At 41.3% G+C, this 23,262-nt stretch overlaps 1 protein-coding gene across 1 annotated transcript in view; it reads left to right on the forward strand.

Moving 5' to 3' along the window:
* SLIT3 (slit guidance ligand 3) overlaps positions 1–23,262 on the forward strand; it is a 482,804-nt gene that overhangs the window by 291,128 nt on the left and 168,414 nt on the right. The window contains exons 7-8 of the mRNA XM_027892706.1: positions 7,987–8,058; positions 13,064–13,227. Of these exons, the coding sequence (XP_027748507.1) occupies positions 7,987–8,058; positions 13,064–13,227 (236 nt within the window). The remainder of the gene's footprint in view (positions 1–7,986; positions 8,059–13,063; positions 13,228–23,262) is intronic.

Raw genomic sequence — 23,262 nt, forward strand, 5'->3', positions numbered from 1 at the left:
ATAACTCAGTTTCCCCAAAAACCTGATGTTTTTGAAAGTAATCTCACGCCTTCAAGGGGGAAAAAAAATCTGCCATAAACATCTGGCCTTTATAATAGGCTTAAATAGTTAAAATCTGACAGTTATATGCAAATAAAAATTAGCCACAGAATGGGAAGAACTGGGCAATTGTGGCAGTAAACACTGCTGGCAGTTTTGTGCATAATTCCATGCTAAGCTTATTTATTTTATTTCTTCCATACATTTCTAAAAGGAACATTTTCTTTCCTCTGTGTCCTTGAGATAGTCATATTTCTGATGTCTGCTTCCCACGTTAACAATGCTAGAGCCTCTCACCTTGCTGTGATGAGAACACTTGTGAACACATTGTCAAAAGACCCGTACTAGAACAGAAACCACAAATTGGCAACTAGTTATTTTTATTTCAGTGGATTTTGCTTGTCACCTGGAGACTATTTAGAACGTTATTTGCCTGGGCTAACATTGTGTTTAAAAATAGCACTTAGACGGTGCCAACTCATTTTAGAGTTGGGTACAAATATTGAGACAAAACCCCAGCTGTTATTGCTTTTGCTGCTAATTCGAGGTGTCAGATCAGAGCTCTGCTGCTGTATGTCAGTGAATAAGGCCCCTTGTGAGATCATTATGTTTTCTAACAGTCGAGAGTAACGGATTAATCAGTGCAGCATCAGTTGCTTTCATTATCTGCCCACATGGTAGTTTTGGGCTTTAACTTAAACAGTCTGTGGGGAGATCAAAGGCTCGAGTACAAGAGGCACTCAGGACTCCCCAGAACTCTGAAGAGATCCAGTTGGGGTTTTGGACGTTTCCTAATGAGCAAAGCTTGGATGCCTTGAAAGTCGAGGGTGACTGTACTCAGTGCTGAGGGATAGAGTGCCAAAGCCATTTTGCTTTTTCATCAGAGCCCAAAGGAAGGAGTAAATATTTAATTCAATGCAAATTCCTCCTGACCTGCGTGAAAAATAGCTCTTTACAGCTATTGGAAATATAGCTCCTTTTTGCCCTGCAATCTGAAAGTTAATTACCAACATTAATTATGGCAACGTATAAAATTCAAGTCTTGGTTTTATTACTAAATATAGATTTAGATTCCCTTTTTGGACTTGCTGCTGTTAGTTATATTGGATGGTATGGAAGTGCTGGAAGGGGTTTGAAGTTATCATCTACTGTCCTGCTCTGGGCCCATCAAATCTCATGCCATGCCTGACAGGAATTCATTTAGTCTTTTATTACAGGTTTCACCTGCTGATAACTGTACAGCTCCTGTCTGTATTTTTCCTGTTCTTTTTGTAAGAAATATTTCCCCTATATCTAATGAAAATTCCCAGTTCTGAAATTGAAACCTGTTACTGCTTTGCTTAACCCTTGTTTGAATACAAAAGCCAGAGAATGCCTTTTCCCTTTGCAGTGGCTTTTTATGTAGTTGAAGGGAGGCTGAAAAGCAAATTACGTGGACGTGCTAACACAGAGATCTAAGGTACTGTCACTGTTAGTGTTAAATTTTGCTGCAGATGCAGTCACCCAAGTTTGTTTTATCTCCAGCATTTCAGACAGACCCTTAGATCCTCCTTTTTACGTGCACAGCTACTGATGGTGATGTGTAATCTTGCAGAGGCTCCACAGTTCCAGCCCACATCTACAACTGTGAAAAGATTCCTTCACGTATTTTTATTTACCAACACGACACACACATAGTCTAAAGCTTTGGGGTCTTGGAGAAGTTGTGTTTGGGACAGACTGGTGTTGCCTTCTGAGCTCCACTGGCAACTTGGGGTGGACTGTTCAGCCTATTTTTGCATCAGTTCACCCACTTCTGAGTAGAAATAACATTACCAAGAAAACTATTTACATGAGAGGCTTAATTATGCTTGGAGATGCCTTGGTAAAGTCTGAATAAATTTCCTGTTCTCATTTACTGGATGTATGGTTGCACTGGGGACAGGAGCCTGGAAACCAGGCAGTTGTGGGAGAAGCAGTAATCGGGGAGTCTGACAGTAATTCACTCCTGGGAACGTTACAAGGCTGCAGACACACCGTTTGTGGCTCTCCATTGCATGCACACAGATAATAATCTTGCATTAGGCCCAATTACATGGTGTTATGGACACACAACACGGGGATTACACACCCAGCCACCGAGCACCCCGTGATAAAGCAGCGGTGTAATTGGAGGAGACAGAAGGAAATGTCAGTTGTTAGTGCTGCAGTGCCTGGCACTGCTGTGCCCCACCAGCCCCGTCCCTTTGCTTTGCTGCTCCATTTCAGTGTCTCACTTTTCAAAACACAGGTTTCTCACAGAGCAAGGCAACTCAGCACCTTCTCCTTTCCGCGGTGTGTTGAGGGAGTTTTGAGCAGGAAAAAGGAACTGGGCATCACTGTTTAACTTAGGTTGAAGACTACAGACACTTGGAAATGTGCTCTGCCAGAGGAGGGTTGGTGTTTGCAAGATTCCTGCTGTCAAATCCCATGTGTTAGAAGCCAGTGAAGAATCTACAGTGCCCAAACATAAAGGGCATTCGAACCCAGAAATCTAGTATATGAGCCGATGCCTTTGCAGATCTTTCTCCCCAATTCCTATCAGTAAATGAGTCTGAATATTTCCTTCTAACTGAGAATTTTGCAAATGCTGCAATGTCCCGTGGTCAGCCAAATGTGACACGAACGCAGCCTGGCGTGGATCACCACCCTGAATGGCCAGCACAGCAGGCCTCCAGTAACCATGGGAGATGCTTGTTAAGGCTCGGGGAAAAGTGTGTTCTCAATGTGAATTAAATTTGAGTTAAGATTTCTCAATTTGATTAGCTGCTTTGCTAATCAGCTGCAGAAATGGAACGGGAAAGAAAATCAGTCTCTGTTACCGCCAAGTAACAAGGAATATCTTCAGCATCTGACAGGTCCCCCCTGCCCCTTCCACTGGAATCTTTTCAGACCGTAAACGAGAAGCATCACTGTGGGTATGGTGCTGTGCTGATGCTCAGCTAGTGATCTGTGTACATTAGGAAAATGCCTTGTACTCACAGAAATGGACATCTGCATAGCAGTTTTTCCTTTTTGCCATGAAAAACCAGGATATTGTAACTTTTTTTTTTTTTTTAAGATGGGATGTACCAGGTGATTTTGTCAGCTAACAGTGTGGTGTGTTTAACAAAAAACCTTTTTCTGACATCCTTGCCAGAATATCCTTTTTGTTCTTGTCTACTAAACTGGAATAGAGCACGCAGATATATTGTACCGAAAGTAGTATTTCAGATGAAAAGGTTGACAGGTATTTTGGTATTTATTTTGTGCTCTTAATCACATTAATTGAAGTCCAAGTAATGGAAACAAGATCTCTGTTCACTCTGTGATATACAGAATTGATGGCTGACTGTTAACCTGATGAGTCTGAGGGACATTAAATGATATTTAGAGTTCCTGAGTTTTTAAAATAAAATACTTTATTTTAAAAATAAAGTATTACGCTTTTTAAGTAAAATACTGTAGTATTAGTAGGATTCAAAATTTATACATATATACTTCTTCTCCCCCCCCCCCCCCCCCAGGTTATCTTGCATAGAAGTTTTGTGATTTCTTCTAGCATTAGGAAGTATAATTTTTTTCTAATTCTCATCTGGTCCTGAACACTTGTATTCCTATACCACAGGGTGAAGAAAGATGTGAAGAATAATGCATAAATATTATCTAAAAGCACAGACATGACAGTCATTTCTACATGTTAATGATTTTAATGTCATTACACTGAGTCTGTAATTAAGACCTCTTTGTCAGGGAAATACAGTGGCGTACATGAATTTGGAGCAAGCCAGAACAGAAGAAAAATGTGCACCAAAAGTTTGAGGAAGAAGATAAGTAATTGTTTTCAAATCATGACAGGATTGCAGACTGAGCATTCTTTCCTGTAGAGAAGTTCTGATTAGTAAGGGCTATAAATCAGCTTTATTTTTCAGAAGGAGGAAGGCAGCTCCACACGTGGCTCTAACCAGTTTAGACAACAGGCAGAGGAGTGAGTGAGGAGAGCAGTTCCTCTGGGGCTGTAAATTGGAGTCAGTGGGACTGTGACAGCTCACAGTGGTGGAGGATGTGCCACCTCAGAGATTGCTGATCTCACGTTATGCATCTTCCAAGTAGTCCTTGGAGGATCCTCGGCTCTGCTGCAGTCCTGCTCCTGCTGAGCTGGCAAGATCTGACAAGGATCATGGCCCAAGGTGGGAAGTTGGCTGGCATAAATAATATTGTCTATAACCTCAGTTTCCTGATTCAGCATTTTGGATGGGAATAGTTTGCAGGGAGAGGACTTCTAAATGAGAGAGAGGATAGTGCTTTTTCAAGGGACAAGGGTTCTGGAAGAGATGGGAGGTATAAGGCTGGCGAGAACTCAGCAGAATGTAATTTTCTCTATATGATGTTGGAGGACTCAGAAGATTCTGGAAGTTTTCTACTTCTCTCAGCTTCCTGGTGTTTGTGAATCTCTGTAGCTCTGAATCTTAGGTGGATCAAGATGAGGCTGGGGCCTTGGAGCAGCTAGCAGATGACCGGAGCAGAGTTAATTTTTCCCTTCTTGTGCTAAAATGCTGCTGTATTGTGTACTCACCCTTATCAGGACACATCCCTTAAAAAAATGCTTGCTGGGAAGGCATGATGGGAAGCTTTGCAGAATATCTCTGGAGCACACCTCTACCTGAGCACGTTCCCGTTCCAGAGCCAGTGAGTTTCCACTGCGTGGGAGCTTCGTGCTCTGCAGGGGCAAATTCCTGCAGCTCCAGCTGGGCTGTAGTGCAGGCAGTTCACTGGCAATTAGTGCCCTTTGCAGTGTTTGGCCTCCTTTGTTCTGAAATAATTGCTGTTATCATAGATGTTTTATTGCCTTCATTATGGTTAACATTTAAATATCAATGAAATAGTATGCTACTAAGTCATCTGTGCAATAGCTGTCTGCTAGAGTTATCCCTGAAATTTGTGTTTAAGGAGTATAATTATTCAGCACTGACTTAGGATTCTTAGAAGTAGGGTTATATATTTGTTGATGAACTATGGGAAACTGTTGCTTATTTAAAAATAAGCAAATATTTGAAACTTTTGCAAAACCTGAGCTGCTCTCATTGGGTATCTTGTGAGCAGAAATACTGTGTGATTGGAATAATGTTTTGACTGCTAAATAGAATTTTTTAAGAAATTTAAAAATACTTCTGAATCATCGAGTCAGACAGTAAAGGGTGACCTTTCTGCATCCACAAGAAGAATTGCACTGGGAGCCAGGGATGTGTTCTCTGCAGAAGGAAGCTCATTGTCACAGCCTATTCTGCCTGAATCCAACCCACGTCCCTTTGAAATCAATAGAAAACCTCTCTTGAATTCCTGTGGCCTCCACTGACTCCTGTGGCACCATGTGTGACCTATTCAGGCATCAGCTATGGATGGGATTTGATTTTTGTGAGCTGACTTTACATGTGGTTTTTATTTATCACTCTGTACCTAAGTTCTTCCATCTGACTTCATAGCTCGTTTTAATGTAACAGGCAACTGAGGCAGAGGTTTGCCTCAGAATTACATTTTTATGCTTACAGAAAAAAAAAAAAGGTGGTGCAATTATAAATTCCATTTGTGAGCCCTATTTGAACTTCCCAAAAAGCAAATAAATACGGATCTGGAGGGGTGGGTGTGTTGATGTAAATATTTATACACTCTTAATGGGTTTGTTCACTTTCTGAAATTGTTGTACAGGCTTGTTTTGGCTCCCTGGCCACACGGGGCTGTGGTTGCATCACTGGGTAAATAAGGCAATTGAGCAGTAGCAATGGTGCAGCACAGAGGTTCATTCTGCACCATAAAATCTGCCACAGTGGGATGTGTGTGTTGTCATCATGAGATGAGCAGGAGCTCCCAGGCAGAGCTCCCAGCCCTGCAGATGTCCATTGGTACTGCCTGTGTCGCTGCCAGCACTGCAGCCACGGCACGGCAGAGATGTGCAGACTGGGATGCAGACAGTGCTGATGGATGGGAGAGCTTGCTTGCAGCTTTACTGCTCAGGTTGACAGTGTTTCCCTCTTCATCTTGGCCAGTAAATTTTTAATAGGCTGTGTTTGACTCCTTGCCTGTTGAGGAACTGAATACACAAACCTGGTAGTTTGTACACACAGTGATCCTAATACTTATCTACACATTTCTTGCCTGGTCTCTGGTAGCCTCAGTGTTCCAGAGGATCTGGAATGAATACTACTTGTTATACTATAAACCTTGCTATGCTCAGACCTGCAGCTCTTCCCAGCCTGGTGTGTGAATGTGTGGGACTCGACTGACACAGATCTCTGGCAGCAGATCTCACATGCAGATCCCAGATTTTCAAGACTCTGCTTTTACTGACATAACTCCCTGTTGCTCACAGATTTGGAAAGGAAGGGGAATTTTGCTCTGTTGGTGCAGTTTGCTGTCATGGGTACGTCAGCCCCCGTGCTGGCTCCAGATTGCCAGTGTATCCATCTGGAATACCAGCTATGATCCTGCTAACAAAGTGGTTGAGTGCTTTCCTGCTGGGACGCAGTGCAGCAGCAGCAGCACAAGCACAGTGCTGGCAGTGTCAGAGCTGCTCACACCCCTCTCCTGAGCTGCTTGTGCAGAGCTGGGTTACCCTGTGACCTCCTGGCTTTGCCAATATGCCTGTGTGTCTTTCTGTGTACCCAAAAACCAGTCTTAATAGGATACAATCTAATTAGCTTTAATCTGCTGATGTAGATGATGGCTCTGCCAAGGGATTTCTAGGCAGAATTGTAAAAAGTGTTTTTAAACTGGCAGATGACCAAGAGGGCTGGTTAACTTCTGTAATACTCTCCTAGAGCTTTTGATTAAATATCCTATGTAAATAGGAATAAGTAAATAGTGCAGGGAAGGAGAACATGCCTTTAGGTTGCTTCAGCAGGTATTTTCTTCAGCACGTACATAAACATACACCATAATCATAGTGTTCTTCTGCCAAGGTGACCCTGTGGAGCGCTGTGCCCCTTGCAGAAAGCAGAGGTTGCTCCATGCCTTGGTGCTGTGGGCCCCACACGTTTCAAACAGGCAGTGGCAGGACTGGCCATGCTGGGACACGGAGTTACCACCAGATCCATCCATTCCCACGACAAACCAGCCTACGGCCTTTGCAGGTTTGGTGCACTTGCAGCGTGGCAATTATGCCCTGTTGGAGTGCTTTCCATTTCCTGTGCCATCTTGATAAACTTTATAGCTTCTAATTTGCTAGAGAGTCATTGATATAATTAGGAGCCCCGTAAATGGGAGCAGCACACTCAGCTGATGGCAATCGAGGCAGTTCATTTTCCATAAGAAGCTCTAAGGGGGTCCCTCCCTGCAGCAGAGATTATTTTCTCCTTAGGCTCAGCTGATAGAGCAGCAGCCATCCTTACATGCTTGGGTCATGACATGTTTTATTGCAGCCCCTTCCACTACCCATATATTTTTTCATAAGGAAGCCGAGGAAAGGGAGCCCATCCGTCCTTTTGTTTCCAAAGAGCAATTTGAGCTGTCTGTCCGTGTCAGCAGGCTGTGTTAACAAGGCTGTGAGAGCCAACAGCTCTCTTTTTGTGAGATGAGCCCTGTAAGAGCAAAGCTTTCACTCTGCTGGGTCCCAGCCTGATGTCCCTCCACTCAAGTTGCACCAGGTTTTCAAGCAAAGTGGCAGCTTAACCAGCGAGTCTGGGGCTGTTCCAGTAGTCAATAAAAACTCACCTCCTGCACTCCTGGTTACTCCAACATGGTAAACACTGACCATCAACCATTCTCATGCTGCTGTTGGTTGTTTTCCTCCTTATAATATCTTTCATGGTATGTCACAAATTGTCAGAGGTATCGGGGCAGATTTATTACCAGGGATTTTAACACTATTTCTGTAAATAGTGTGTTGGTGAAGAAATGTAAAAAATTAACCAACCTATTATTCTCTTTTCTCTCTTTTTTTTTTTCTCCTGACAGTACCCTCAACAACAACAACATCACCCGCATTCCTGTTACCAGTTTCAATCACATGCCAAAGATCAGGACTCTGTGAGTAATATCTTCCAATATTATAACATAATGATGGTGTAAAGCAACTCTTTGGCTCTTTGTTGTATGATAATCTCATTTCAGTCTCTCAGCCTGCCTTGGAGACCTGGGTGGCTGCAGAGCTGGGGAGCCCAGGCAGGGGTGTGAAGGTCCTCAGGGCCCTGACAGGCATTTACAGGATTTATCCAGAAATAAGATACAGTTTTATCAAGAATTTGAATTTACCCAGAAATGGCAGGTTTGGTTTTTTCTTTTTTTTCCCATGGGAAAATCCATAATGTAAAATGTTTTCCAGGCTGGAACATCATCAAGATCATAAAAACTGCTCAGATAGATCAAATTATTGAATTTTGTTAATATCCTAGTTGTTCTTTTCAAATTCAGAATACTAATTGGTGAAACAGGACATTTTTAAAGAATGTGAAAAAGTCTATTTTCCAGATACTCTCTGAAAAAAAAAAGTTACTGCTTCTGATGCATTTTTAATAAAAGCTTTTCTTACATAAAATCTATGTTCTTTTTTAGCTGGATGCCATTGCACTGGAAAAGCTTTAATCTTTAGAAATCCAAAATACAAAGATGTGAAATTAGACTGAGCATTTGTATAATTTAGCCATAGCCTACCAAAACCATTTTATTTAAGTACCTTATTCCTTTAAATTGCTTTAGGCAAGACACATCTTCAGTAAAAGTCATGTTTACACAAAGCATCTGGTTTTCCTCCAGAATCTCCAACTCAACCAAGATGTATTTAGTTCCAAAGGCAAAGAAAGGCAAATAGTAGCTAGCCTGAAAATATTCTGTGCCACTGAAAAAAATTAAATGCTTCAAGCATGCTGCATATGCCCGTGTAAAATCATATTAAATAAATTAACACAACTGAAGAAAAACAGCCCTTACTTATGTCAATCTGTGCGAGACAACCCCTGACTTAAATTTCCATTCTTCATTAAATGATGGCATTATTAGATCCGAATAGCATGTGTTTAAATGGAAGTGTTTGTCTTTTAGAAGAGAAGGGATAAAGGAGATGAAGGTGTAGAGTTGAGGTTCCCGGAGTTTTGCCTTTTCTCATTCAGTCACACTGCTCCAGAAAATTTGCCTGGCTTTTGCAGATTAGCCACCCTTGCCTGTCAGCAGAGCTTGGTGCCTTCTGCCATTTTCCCTTTAGTTTAATTTCAGAGATGGCTTTGTCTATGGCTCCCTGGAGACTTACACTGACTAATCCCCCTCTGCTGTAATTAAGGGGAGGAAAAAGAAAAAGAAAAGAAAAAGAAAAAAAAAAAAGGGGAAGGAAGTCATAAATAGGATTTATAAAGGGAAGCTTTTATATTGAATTCTGAGAGCCACGTTTTATACAACATGAATACTGACCCACTCTAAAAGGATTTGCTGGAAATTTAATTTAGGGTCTATGGCTAAAAGGGCAATTTTAGCAAACTTGCATTTGTATTCCTTCACCTTATGTTCTTTAAAGGTAGTTTCATCAATATCAAGGGGCATGTTTCAGTCTCCAAAGATTGCCAAATAACACACAGTACCCTTTGCAGATCAATGTATGAATTGAAAAGTCCTGTATAAACAGCTGGAAATATAGTAAAATGTTTTGGGTTTCTCTATTCCATTCTATCTGTTTCAACAGAGGCAGAAAAGTCACCAAAATAGCAATTAATAGAAGATAAATGCTGGAATCAAATAGCATTTCATAATTTTTCTGTTGCTCCTACATATTAAAAATTCTTCCTCTACCCCAAGTCATCTTAGCACTTTTCCCAATTAATGCTTTATCAATTATAGTTATTACCAAAATAAGTTTTCATCACTACATATTACTTAATATTCTCTGAATATCTTCTGTTCAGGCTATTACCTGTTCAGGTTAATATCATTTTGATTTAACCAAGTTTTAAGTCAATGGATAGCTCTACCCTAACAGCTAACATATAGCTGAGCATATGTAAAACATCAGGTTTTGTTCACCTCTGTAAAACATTTATAGAAGGATATTATTTGGGGGGAAATGTTATTGTTAATATTCTCTGTAGTTTCCTGAGTTTTATCACACTTGATAGCCTGTTTCTCCTGCGTTAATATACAACCTCAGTGAAGAAAGGAGAAAGCTGTCTGAGGTGTAACAGCTGAAATAAATTTACCGTTTAATCTGTTGGCTGTTGATGCAAATTCAATCCAAATGGATCTTGAATGATGTTACAGTTTGATGACTGTACTTCCTTCAAGAACATCATCAGCCTGCACACCTTCTCAAAGAGCTTCACACTTAGGTGTGCTTTTTTTTTTCCTTGTAGGAAATCCCTGGTCAGAATGTTAGTTAAGCAGGGAGGAGCCCTTTATCCCTCAGCTGAGGCCCAGGGCGCTGTGGATATTTTCCCTGTGTGTCTCTTTTACACTCTAGTGAGATCCATTAGCAGGACATTTGAGGCTGCATCTGCAGCAGCTACATCTGCTGTGATGGTTCTGTGGATAAATAGCTTTTTCTTCATGGCTCTCAAAACAATCTACTCATTTTAGAGCTGAGAAGGAAAAATAAAAGGTATATTCACCTTCAACGTGTCCTCTGAGGGCAAAGAATGAAAAAACACAAAAAAAACGAGAAAAGTGCCAAGAAATTTTGAAGCACCTGAAGAACCCTTCACTAAGATCAGCTCTTCTGTGCTAACCATTCTTACTTAACTGTCGTTTCTGCTGTTAAGTTTCATTGATCTTTTAGCCTTGATTGGAAGTGACAGGAATTAGTTTTTATTGATCTGCTTTCCTTTGCTTGAAACAGCTTTATTTATGGTAAAGCATGTCCCCTGTATCTATTTGCCTAATGGTAAATGTGCTGTTGTCTCTGCGTGTGTGACTGCTGAGACAGGTAATTGCATAATTTCTTTTAATTTTTTTATTTAAGGGTAAACTGAAAATGTGCAAAATCACTTCAGTGCCTTTCATGTTCACGGGGAATTGGTGTATAATGCTTTTGAAGTACTGTGAGAAGTCTTTTAGTGGCTGTATTCATTAATATAATTATCAAAAATATATTCTAGTGGGCTGCTTTGTAAAGATTGGTAGGCTTTCCAAGTGGTCTCTTCTCAGAGGAAATCGTATCTCTGTAAAAAAAACTCGAGCAATTACAAGAAGGGTTCTGCTGAGGCAAAGCAGTGGTGGTTTACTGAAACAGGAAACCCCAGGGCCCATCTTTATCAATTTAGTGAGGGGGGGAAAAAGCAACTCATAGAACTGGAAAACTGCCCCTTTTTGTGAAATTTATTACTCCTGCCTGCTTTACATTCCTGTGCAGGGGATGCAGGCAATGGCATGGGATGAACTCAGTTCCAGTTCCTGACTATCACTGTTGACTGCTGTGGGAAGGATGAGACCTTGAGGATTTACATGAAATGCTGCCTCTCTTCAAGTTAGAACAAAGTCTTACTTAGGGCTATTTCTGGCTAAATTATATTTATGTATTTATTTATTCTTCCCTTCAGCAAAAAGGCAGGTTAATGGTTCATAATACTAACACATTTTACTAGAAATCAAACTTACTGCAGCTTCACTTAAATAGCTTCACCACCCCTAAACTGAAGGTCTTGTAGCCATCCTTCTAGAACAATTACATGTTGCAGTGCTCCCAGGAGAGCAGTGCCTTCCATCTCTACAGGATAAACTCTCAGTTCCAGATTTGTGGGTTTTTTTTTTACCGTGCCTGCCCACCCCAGACATACAAATCTGGGGACTGTCAGCCCGGGCGCCACTGCTGAGCTGTGCTGCTGCTGTGCAGCACAAACAGCTCCCAGGCAGACAGTTAATTTATTTGGAGGATGGACAAGGCTAAATCCGGTGCACACCAATTGTGTGCCTGCAACATGAGTGAATAATGCTTTGTCTAACCATTTCTGACAGGATTTTCAATCTGGTTTTTTATCATTTCATTTGGTGTAACACTGCAAATCTATGAGTGATTATGGAGATGAAATAATTAGTGTTCTGGGCTTTTGTTTTGACCTAAAGTTTGGTAGCTATTAAAATTGCCAGCTTTGCTCCCTGAACATCGTGCTTCTCCCCACAGTGTGATAATGCTTCTGCAAATCCCTGGTGTCAGGCATGGAGCAGGCTGGACAGGGAGCTGCATGGATAGATCCTACACGAGTTAAAAATTCCTGTCTAGGTCCTGCATATTTACATTAAATTGCCACGGTAAAAAGAGCATTGATGAATTTGTACAGGCAACACAAAAGGTGTCAATAGACTCTGATGTGGAGGGGGTTCTCTCTTCCTCCTCTTCCCATCTCCCCAAAGGAGGGAGAAAAGGGAAGAATCACCCATCATCCTGTTTTTCAGCCTGGTCCTCATATTTAGACAAGCCACTCTTTGAATTGACTCAAAGATATCACATTCATGCAATTCTTTGTGATATAAAATCACAGGCAAAGTGTTTACTTGGCACAATCTTGAACTCTGCATATTCTTGTCTCTAGAATGGCCAGCTGTAGATGGGTCATTATTGAACTTCATTTTTCCAAGCCCTTATAAATAATAGCACTAATTTATATGTGGCCTTTGTGTCACAGAATCACAGAATATGCCGAGCTGGAAGGGACCCACAAAGATCATTGAGTCCAACTCCTGGCCCTGCACAGGACCATCGCCAAGAGTCACACCTTGTGCCTGACAGTATCATCCAAACTCTGCTCGAGCTCTGGCAGCCTTGGTGCTGTGCCCACTGCCCTGGGGAGCCTGTTCAGTGCCCAAACACCCTCTGGGGGAAGAACCATTTTCTAATATCCAACCTAAACCTCCCCTGGCACAACTTCAGGCCATTCCCTGGGGTGTTATTACAGGGCAGTGTGGACAGTCAGGCCCTGACTCAGCTGCAAGCAAGAACCTGCAACGATCCTACTGCGACTGCAGTGAAGAGCCTGGCAGACTTGTACTTGATTGCTCTGTTTGTGGCTTATGTTTTGTAAAAACTGCCACTAACTGTAGGTTTTTGTGTCTTTTGCAGGCGGCTCCACTCCAACTTCCTGCACTGTGACTGTCACCTGGCCTGGCTGTCGGACTGGCTGCGGCAGCGCCGCACCATCGGCCAGTTCACCTTCTGCCTGGCCCCCGTCAGCCTCAGGGGCTTCCTGGTGGCAGAGGTGCAGAAGAAGGACTTTGTCTGCTCTGGTAATGACACCAATTACTCGTTTCTCTATCAGCTGATGGGTTTAGATCGCTATTCATGTAAAAAAACCATGAGTGGCAAACGACCGTGTTGTGTTCGGGTGCCATCCCGCAGCCATCCTGGTTTTATCACTGTTAAAATGCATGGGAGCAGATCAAGTTGTTATGGTTTTTTTCTCAACTTTGGAAGAATTACTGGATTCCAGTTAACATTTCACTTCTCACATTATTTTTTTTTCCTGCTGTAACATTGCCAATGATATCAACATAAGAAATCAATTAAGTGTGGAAAATTTGGTGTTTCTCGAGGGAAGAGCCCTACAGCTGACTGGAATAAGAAAGAAAGGAAATAGAAAATGCAAATCTGAGTGTGTTGACAAATGATTGGACAATAGAACATGAGGAGCAGATTTTATCCCAGGGGCTGAAACAGGATTCTTAGGGAGCCAATGCACTTTGCTGTTCTGCAAGTTTCCACACTGATAAATGAGGCAGATGATACATGGCAACTCACAAACCATGTGTCTGTGTGCTGGCCTATTCATCAAGTCTCCAGAACTGCACTTGGCTCTTGTGTGAAACAAATAGATTTTCCTAAAAGAAGAAGAAAAAGAAAGAAAGGAAAAAGTAGAAGAATTGGAAAAGAGAAATGTCTGAATTGGGTTGATGGGAAGGAACTGGTGGAGGAGAGCTGTGGCAGTGTGTATGCTGTGAAAAAAGATACCAGCCATAGGTTTGGAGGTAATTTTGTAGGCCCAGTGGAACACAGGGAGCTTGTTGTGAAGCTGATGTGAGTTCTAATATTGTTAGACTGAATCTTATGCTGTTGGGTTCTTTATCTCTCACAGCCTGTCAGCCCTAAAGCTCCATCCTGGTGGCACATGGCTTGGCTGATGGAAATACAGTAGAATTGCTCATGTAGAAATATTTTTAGGAATGCCTTTTTTGTGTAGTTTCACTTACGTGTGACAAAGAAAGAGAAAAAGGGTTGTACTTGGAGAAGAATGGTTTGACTCTGCTTAACTGCAGTGAATTCGTGCCCAGGTTTGCACAAGCGTTATGGGCACGTGGAAAATGAAGCTGTGTGTGAGTCATCTTTGAGACATGATATTCAAGAGTGCTGAGCAGCTTCTATGCAGCTGTGGAGATGATGCCCAGAATATCTGAGAAGTTACATCAAAAGTTTAACTGAAAAGAAAAGTTTAGAAATGTTAACAGTCTTGGGAGAGGAAGGATAAAAGAAATGGATAAATGAAAATGAATTAAGCTATTAGCAGAAGCTAATTTTACCAAAGAGGTAAGCACAGCTTTTTTTTTTTCCTTAAGAAATGAAGTTTTAGATAGGGTATGAGTTCAGCTATTTGGATTTATGACATGGTAAATGAGGGAAAATGAGTTGTTTAAATCAGGAGAGGAGATAATAATTGCTGAATGAGAAATGTAACATGAACAGAACCCATTTAAATGGGGGTTTCTGTGCAGACTGTGACTTCCAAAAGAGACAAGGGGTTTAACAGTTGCCCATTGCATCAAAACCATATAAGGGTACTCTCAAGATTTACCTGCTTTTAAAAATATATTAGATAATGAAAATTCAAGGAAAGAAATTTTCATTGAGACAGTACATCAGCTGTACCCATTTGGGAAATGAAATGAAATGTACTGAAAAAGAAATTCATTTGAAGAGTTCATTTTTGTGGAGGATTTAGCTGGAAACTCAGCTTAGTACATGCTAGTTCAACAAAATCTACATGGACAGCTAGTTTAAAGAGGATATAAATCTTCCTTTCTCCTTATTACAGTTCCTATTCCTAATTTTACAGCATAATTTGTTAATGTTTGACTATGAAGTCAAGCTAGGACAGATGGTGAATAGTGAACTGAACTTGTCCTTCTGCAAAGGAATTTTATAGGAGTTAAGCTTGTATGAATCACTGTAACTAGCCTGGAGCTGGCAGTGAGAGCCACCTTTGCATCACAGCTATGAAGAGCTGAAATAGAAAGTAGTGAACAGTAGCTCAGAATATTATCTTTTGTTTTTATGATAGTGGGAATGTCATCACAGGAGAAAGAAACTCAGCTTTTCCTTCCCTGTGAAATGGGTTTCATCAGAGCATTCCAGTTCAAAACCTGTGCTTCTGGGTGCTTCAAAGGAGCAGGAATAGAATCGTGATTTGGGGAAAGAAGATAAACAACATTGCAAAACTGACTTCTCTTTGTTCTTTGAGCCCTGTGCAAAAATAGTGGTGTTTTGTAATTTTATGGGAAATACTTTTGTGGAAGCAGGTTTTGAATGCTACATACCAAGCTGGGAAAGAAAAACTGAAACCATGGCAGAGAAGTGCCATAACTGGAACCCAGATTGCTCGATTCCCTCTAGACATGTCCCATGCAGTGATGTTTATAAGCATTAGGAGCAAAGCCTCTCAGGATAATATTGCTGAACCAGAGTTACCTGCAGATATATCTGGGTAAACTGAGTCATACCTGTGTAACCTGGGAGTCAGTCTTTCAAAGATGTTGTTCAGCTTATGCCCATAAATTACAAAAATGCTGTTACAAATGGCCCTTTTAGGCCAACTGTGAGCAGCAGAGGAGCTGTTCCAGGATTCACTTGCTCAAGCCCATGAGCATTTGGCTCAGAGCTGGAGGTGAAGGTGCAGGATTCAGTAGTGCAGAGTTCCCTGGAGATGGGTTTGCAAATACGTGTAATTGGATTTGTGTTACTGTGGAAAAGGGGAGGAGTCATGGATAGACCTGACTCGACAGCCCTTCACCATCAGAGGAGAGGTGAGTGCTGCTGGCAGTCCTGTCACCCACCAGGGCATTCTGGCTGGCTTCTCCAGCAAGCTGTCCCCTCCTCACTAGAGAATCTCTCCTCCAGAGCCACCCCTGACAGAGCCTTCCTGGGCCTTTGCCTTTAAGGCCATCTGTTCTCATGGAAAACTCCAAACACACTCCTCCTCCTGCACAGTTGGCTTTTGAGCTCTGGGATGAATTTGGTGAGACAGTGTCCTACAAGACAGTACGTGTAGAAGGGGAAATTGTGTGGCACCAGAGGATGAGCCCCTTGTTGATGTGCTGCAAGACGGTAGCAGGCTGTGTTTCATATGGATAACATGCTGTATTTCATATGGATAACATGCTGTGTTTCATATGGATAACATGCTGTATTTCATATGGATAACATGCTGTATTTCACGTAGGTAACACGCTGTATTTCACATAGATAAAGAAGTGTATTTTGCACAGGTAACAGGCTGTATTTCACATAGATATAATGATGTATTTCACATAGGTAGCGTTTCTTCTCTCTCCACCATGCCCATGCCGCTCACTGCCATACTCTGTGACAGGAGAAGACAGTACACTAAGTAAAGACTTAGCATGAGTTGAAATACTACCTGTATTCTGATCTTGGGTTCTTATTTACTTTTGTGTTCCATTTGCTGGCAGGGAAGCATCTGGGGGTTCTGGCTTATGCTCAGTCCCTCTTAGAGTCTCCCAGTCTTTGCCTGGATCAAACCCAGCTTCCTTCCCATGCTCAGATGCTTCACTGTTCAAGAGGCCTTTCCTTCTCTGTCTCTCTCAAACACACTTTATCTCCCTGCCTATTTGTCTGTCTCTTGTCCTCCCCTGACCTCCTTATGATAGTAATTTTATTTCATTTTTCTCTCATTTGTTTTATTATAGCTCTTTGATTTTTCTTCTACCTGCTCTTTACTTATTGAAGTTGAAATTAATCTGCATATTGATCAGTTATGTCAAGTCATAATGTGTTTTCTCACCTGCATCAGCATGGCTGTAGAGCTTTGCCTACCGAAGCAGTGGGTTTGTGAAGTTTTGCACTTCTGCCATCAGCAGCGCCTTGGTCTTTTCAGGGCTCTGTGCAGGAGCCACTGAGTGACCCTCTTTAGATTTTTTTTTTTAAATCATTCTGGTTTTCCTAAATATATACATGAGGAAAAAAAAAAACCTCTTAACTGCCTGTCTAAGAATAAAGCAGCTGCATTTAGGAGCATTGTTTCTCATTCTGGAACTGTAGCACTTCGGATGCTGTCCAGGTTTGTTATAATTTTGGCCAGGAGCTTGATGTATTTTACAGTGGACAGTGTTTGATATGAAGTATGAATATTAGATGAGATTTCTTAGAGTAGACCAGAGATTGATTTTTCTAGGAGTTGATGAAATTTATAAGTGTAAAATATGTGATTTTTAAGTACTTTTCTAAGATAGTTTTTTTTTTTTTTTAATAATGAAAGAAGCATTGTAGAGAAGGAAGGTAGATCAATACAACATTCTCTTTTTTATTAGAAACCATTTTCTCTGATCCATGATTCTTAGTTGCCATTCAGAGGGTCTCCAAGAACCTGAAAGAGGTCAAGATGCATAATTTGGATTAAATAAGTTAAAATTCAGTCTGAAATTGACTCAAGAGAGAAAATTTTACCATAGCCAAGTGTCCAGTGATTTCTGCCTGTATAAACTGATACTGATTTTAAGAAAACAGAGTGGTTTGACCCAAATCTCAGTTGAAGATCTAGAGTTTCTAATTCATGTAGTGAGACTGCAACTGAGGTGTAATAAAGAGAAAAATATGTTAGCTTCCTGCTGCTTCATGCAGACTGGGAGCCCTAATGAGGCAGCAGATTTATTTGTTTAGGTGAGGTCAAACGGCCTTAAAACAAAGCTGCTACTCTGTGGCCCAGACCAAGGAGCTCAAGAGGTTGTCTTGCTCCATTTTTCTACAAATAATTTCATAACATATTGTTGAGGGGACAGCCAACAATGAGTAACTAATAAAACAGCACTCTTCAAGCTCAGTGTCTTAATGAGAGCGCTCAGGAGATGCCGAAGGAAAAAGTGCGTGGGGAGAGGAACTCCCCCCCATCTGCTGCTGTTTGAAACACTGCGGGGTGGGGAGGTGCTGCCAGCAGGCAGGATTGGTGCTGCCTGCAAACTACAGAGGGGGAAGGAGCGCTTGCTAATGCTGCAGGGCAGTGGCTGTGGTTCCTGGGGGTTTCTCTCCATGCTGTCCATCCCAGCTCAGGCACAGAAGGGCTGCCGATGGTCACAGGAACTGGATGAGCAAACTGGGAGGAGGAGGAGAAGGAGGCCTTTTCCCTGCCTGTGTCAGTGGTCACTTCGTGCCATGTGGGACATCCTCACTGTGCAGCTGTTTATTGCTTTCAGAAGTGAGCTTGACCATTTCATCCAACTCTGGCCTTTCTCCACAAGAGTCACCCGTGGGTCATGTCAGACACAACGTCTTTTTCTTCCTCATTGTGAAGTTGGTTCTTGCTTTTTCTGACCTTTCAGAGACCCCACAATAGACTCTTACAATGAATGGGGTCTAGGCAGGGCTTACAGCGCATGGCTTTTAAAGCCTTTTGGTAAAAATCGTGGTTTAAAATTGATCTTGGGAAGTTTCTGTGGAATGCTGATAGAATTTTTACCTCCTGTTACAGTTTGCTACCACAAAGTAACATTAATGATTAGTCTAAAGAAACACTTCAATACTGTGCAGTTGTTAGTTGCTCCTCAAATGAAATCCTGTAGGAGATTTGGAGAGATACTAATCACTATTTATCAATTTGTTCGTTTTTTGTTTCAGTTGAGTTTCTAATAACAAAGTTTACTCCAGCACTAGCAGTTGTGTTGGTTTAGACTGTAGGAATTTACTTCTTGACTTGCTTAGTATGTAAGATGCCACATATGGTGCTTTTCATTTGGGGGACCATCTTGTTATTCTGAGGGGTAAATATGTATTTATTAAGGCACTTAATACTTCTTTGAGGACTGAATCTGAAAATTGGCTTTTAATTACAGTAAATTTAGTTTTACTGTTGAAAATTATGTCTTACCTTTCAGTGTAATTAGCTTTTTTTTTTTTTCCTTGGAACCCTCTGTTCCCCGGAGCAGTATGTATAGTGCCTTAATGCTTATTTAATGAAGGCGGGTTGGGGTATAATTATTCAGCCATTGAGCTTTTGAACTGTTACTGTAAAAATAATGACATGATTAGTTTTTATGTTAATGTCCAAAGCTTGTTTTATTACAAGTTGTGTTGGTAGTATTTTGGTACAGAAAAAAAAAAGCTTCATGGCAGTACCACAACCGTGCTCAGAGCCAGCTCACAGAGAGCTGTGGTGTTAAATACACAGGAACAGCGTTGACTTTGACTACGTGGACAACACTGCATGAAATCTGTAGAGTTCTTTCTGGTCAATACATGTATGTGATTGGCAGCTCATTTATGGGCACACAATTAATGAGAGTAATTAAAGCAGGCACAGGGCTGCTTTATGGACAGTGAAATTAGTGATGTTATGTAGCTGCACTACACCTGTGGTGGGTTGGCAGTGGCCCATCATCAGCCCCCCTGCTGCTCATACTCCCCCTCCTCACTCTTCTCCTCCTGGGGTGAAACCAGGATCTGCTCCAGCACCTCCTCCCCCTCCTTACTCTCTCAGTTTGCTGCTTGCAGGACTGTCTCTCACACTTTATTTCCTCACTTCCTACTGTCTGACACCACTTTGCCCTTTCTCAGGTGCACTCTCACAGAGGCACCACCACCTTCACGGGCAGGATCAGCTGTGGAGCCGAAAGGAATTGTCTGGAACTGCCCCAGCCTCTCCTCACAGCAGCCTCCCTGGCAGCTCTGGGCACCAACAACACGCTGTACCCCAATTCAAGGGATCTGCTGGCCCACTGAATTAACTCTTAGTAATAGCAGGCAGACATGTTTAGGACAGGAGATCTGTAAGAATTTTATTCTGTAATTTCCAGACACCATAAAGAGCTCGAATGTACCAGGGGCCTCTTGCAAAAGACCAGTTTGTCTCAGGAGAAAGGCAGGAAAGGCCACTGTTACCCCTCCTTCCTTAGTGTGTTCCAAATGTCAGAGGATTTGGTCCATGGAATCCCCAGGTGGCCCTGGGAAGGGGATGATGCTTCACTTTTCAGTCCTTGCCCACTCAGCTGGAAAAAAGTGTTTCCTCACTGCAGATCTGGCCATGGGGGAAGCTCCTGACCAGGCTGGACCCCTTGGATGTCACTGTCAGGAGAATAGTCACACTCTGCCAAACATCTCTGAACAGTTTTGTCAAGCTGTAATGCTTCTGGCTGGAGTGAAGCCCATCTTCCTCCTCCTCCTCCTGAAGAGCCCAGCTTTAGCTGTGACAGGATCAAACAAAATCACGGGGTATTTAAAACTCCTTTTCAAGTAGCAGCAAAAAAAGCCCAAGGACTTGAAGCAAAGTCTTAAACTTTTCCCATTTCTTCCAGAACTTCATCAAATTTCCTTGTGAAACAGTTCAGGATGGATCACCTGTTTAGAACTGTAGGCTTACAATTGATCATGACTATTATCTATCTTTTAAGCTCGTACAGGTGGTATCCTTTCACTTAAATAATTGATCTTCCTCTTCATTTTTATGCTTGAATATATTTATAAGTTCTCTGCATTATTTCTGGACCTTTTTCTAAGTGTCAGTTCATGTGCACCTTCGAGACTGCTGATAAAAGCTGTGGAATTGGCATTAATGTGATGACTGTGCATGGGCAGAGGCACTACATCTTTTTAAGTCTTTTTATTAGTATTATTTTAGTCTTTGACCTGCTTTGGAAGAGCAAACAATACACAGACATAGAGAACTCTTTTAGGAGAATATGCCTGTGTTGACAAGGCTGGAGAAAGACCTTGAAAAAAAGGCTCAGAGTGGGCACAGGGCATGGGAAACATTCTGCCTTCTCAATCCCTCCTGTGGAAGGCTTAGGTGGAGTAAATTTCCCTGAGAGAAAAACACCTTTGTCATTGTTTTTCATAGACTTCAGCTGTCTCACAGATTATGTTTTATTAATCCTTCAGAAGACCAAATCTACCTGTTCAACCTCAGTGGTTACAGGTGAGACTCTTTCTTTGTTCTATTTCTTTTACATTTTGCTTAGAACTATTCTATGTAATTTTGGTGCTGTTATTGTTAATGAAATAATTGGAATACTAGTGCTTTTGGGATAAGGTGTGTGAAGTAATGTCTGACTTTCAGTGGTATTACTTTACTGATAAGAGTTTGAAACATGCTAAGTAGGATTTTGTGGAATAAAGTAGATTTCATCCATTAAGCCAGACCTTCCTTTCACTGCAATTGGATATTTCCAGTTTTACTCCTCAATATTTATTTGTAAACTGATTAGTGTTGACTTTTGCTCACAGAACACTTGTGCTTGTGTGCCAGGAATTTTTAACAGATACATTTCCTGTTTGGGAACGTTCAGCAAAGCAGTGAAGTTGAATCAAATAATGAATATTCATGACTAGCAAATTTTTGCATACCGTGAACTTGATGGTATTAACACCCTCAATTAGGGGCTCAAGTTACTAATCATAAATCTAAAAGCTGTGCTCAGTGAAAAACTGTTGAACAACCATAGATGGAAATATTTGCATAAAGCATTTGCTGCCCATTTATTGTAGAATAAACACATTTGCCCAGATTTGGTCGATTAGGGGAATATTTGCCATCCATAAGGGATGCTGGCTTTGCAGAAGGTCAGCTGTGATTCCCTTGCCCATCCCTCTCTGCAGGACTGTGTGTGCTCAAAGGTTCCTTTATGCTGGGATTCAGACACCAGTCAGCAATGCAGCTGTTTTAGGTGACTCTTTATAGCACTGGGAATTTAGTGCAGACCAAAGCTCATGCAATAATAATAATTGATTTCAGAGGTCCCAGCGTTGTCAGAAGTTCCCATGGGTTATTTATTAAACCCAAAAAGGTCAGACTCTGTCCATGGATCTGCAATACTCATAGTGCTTTGTTTATTGATCAATAATTTCATGTCTGGTATACTTAAAATTATGTTACCTCACCACAGATTTTTAGCCAGTAAGCTCTGTCAGATTTATCTTAATATCCATTAATATTTTTTACAATTAGCTATGTTTTGCTGGTAGAAAAGAGCTACTGCAGAGGTGACTGGATAGGTGAGGAGGTAATAAAACACACTCCTTCGTGTGCTGTAATTGGGTGTCAGCGCAAATGAGATTATTTAGTTTATTTAGTAATTGCAAAATTTATTTTAGATGCCTGTGACATTTAAACTGTCCATTTATACACCATAACCATTCTATTCTGATAATTGTAATATCAATCTGTTTGCTGCTTTTAAAAGGCTAGAGGCTAATGAGAAGCTTATTTGGAAAAAAGCATTTAATTTCTCTGTAAACTGCTGGCTCCTAAGTCTCTCCTCTTTCCTCTCTCCCCCTAACCCATAATCTGAGACTAAAATCAAGTGGTGCCAGATATTAACTATCATAATCATTGCCACTGTCATTCCATTGCATCAGGCACAAAGAGCATAGTAATTTTTGTTAAATCACCTTCCTGGTTTAGCTTCCACATTTTGTTAGTGTTTTTCTTATAGCAAAATGTATAATTGAGTTGATGATTTTCATCTCTTAGAGAAAAATATCATTAACCTGGTGAACTAGGGCAGCTGTGTCACAGAAAGGATCTGAGATGGCAAGATGACAGATCATAAGAACGACTTCAGAAGGGAGATAGATAATAAAAATACAACTGCCTTGTCTGTGGCCATTTCCTTTTGCTGCATCCACGCCATGAGGAGTTTACTGCACTTGTGGAGGGCACAAAGAATTCCTGAAATAATTCTGCCTTTCCTGTGTCTTTCCTTTTGGAGAAATATTGGCAGCAAAAGGAAGATTTATTTTTAGATTTCAAATACCTTTCTTTAGAGGTTGTGTTGCCTTGAGGCCCTTGATGTATCTGTGTGCTCATACTCTGCATACCTTTGAAAGTCATACCCAAATTCTAATAACTTTATATTCCATAGACTACTTTGACTTGTTTTCTTGACCAGTCCTTTTTTTTACCAACTCCCCACAACTATAAAAACTTTCAACTGATTAATCTCTCTTGGATTTTTTTTGTACTTTAATTCTACAGATCTGATAACAATAGATCCTCATCTAAGTGGAGCTGGTAAATCCAAATCAGATGTTGAGTGTGTGTGTGTGTA

Source organism: Empidonax traillii, unplaced genomic scaffold (assembly GCF_003031625.1).
Source record: "Empidonax traillii isolate 1590-97213 ecotype Southwest subspecies unplaced genomic scaffold, ASM303162v1 scaffold364:size1245619, whole genome shotgun sequence".
NCBI lineage: Eukaryota > Metazoa > Chordata > Aves > Passeriformes > Tyrannidae > Empidonax > Empidonax traillii.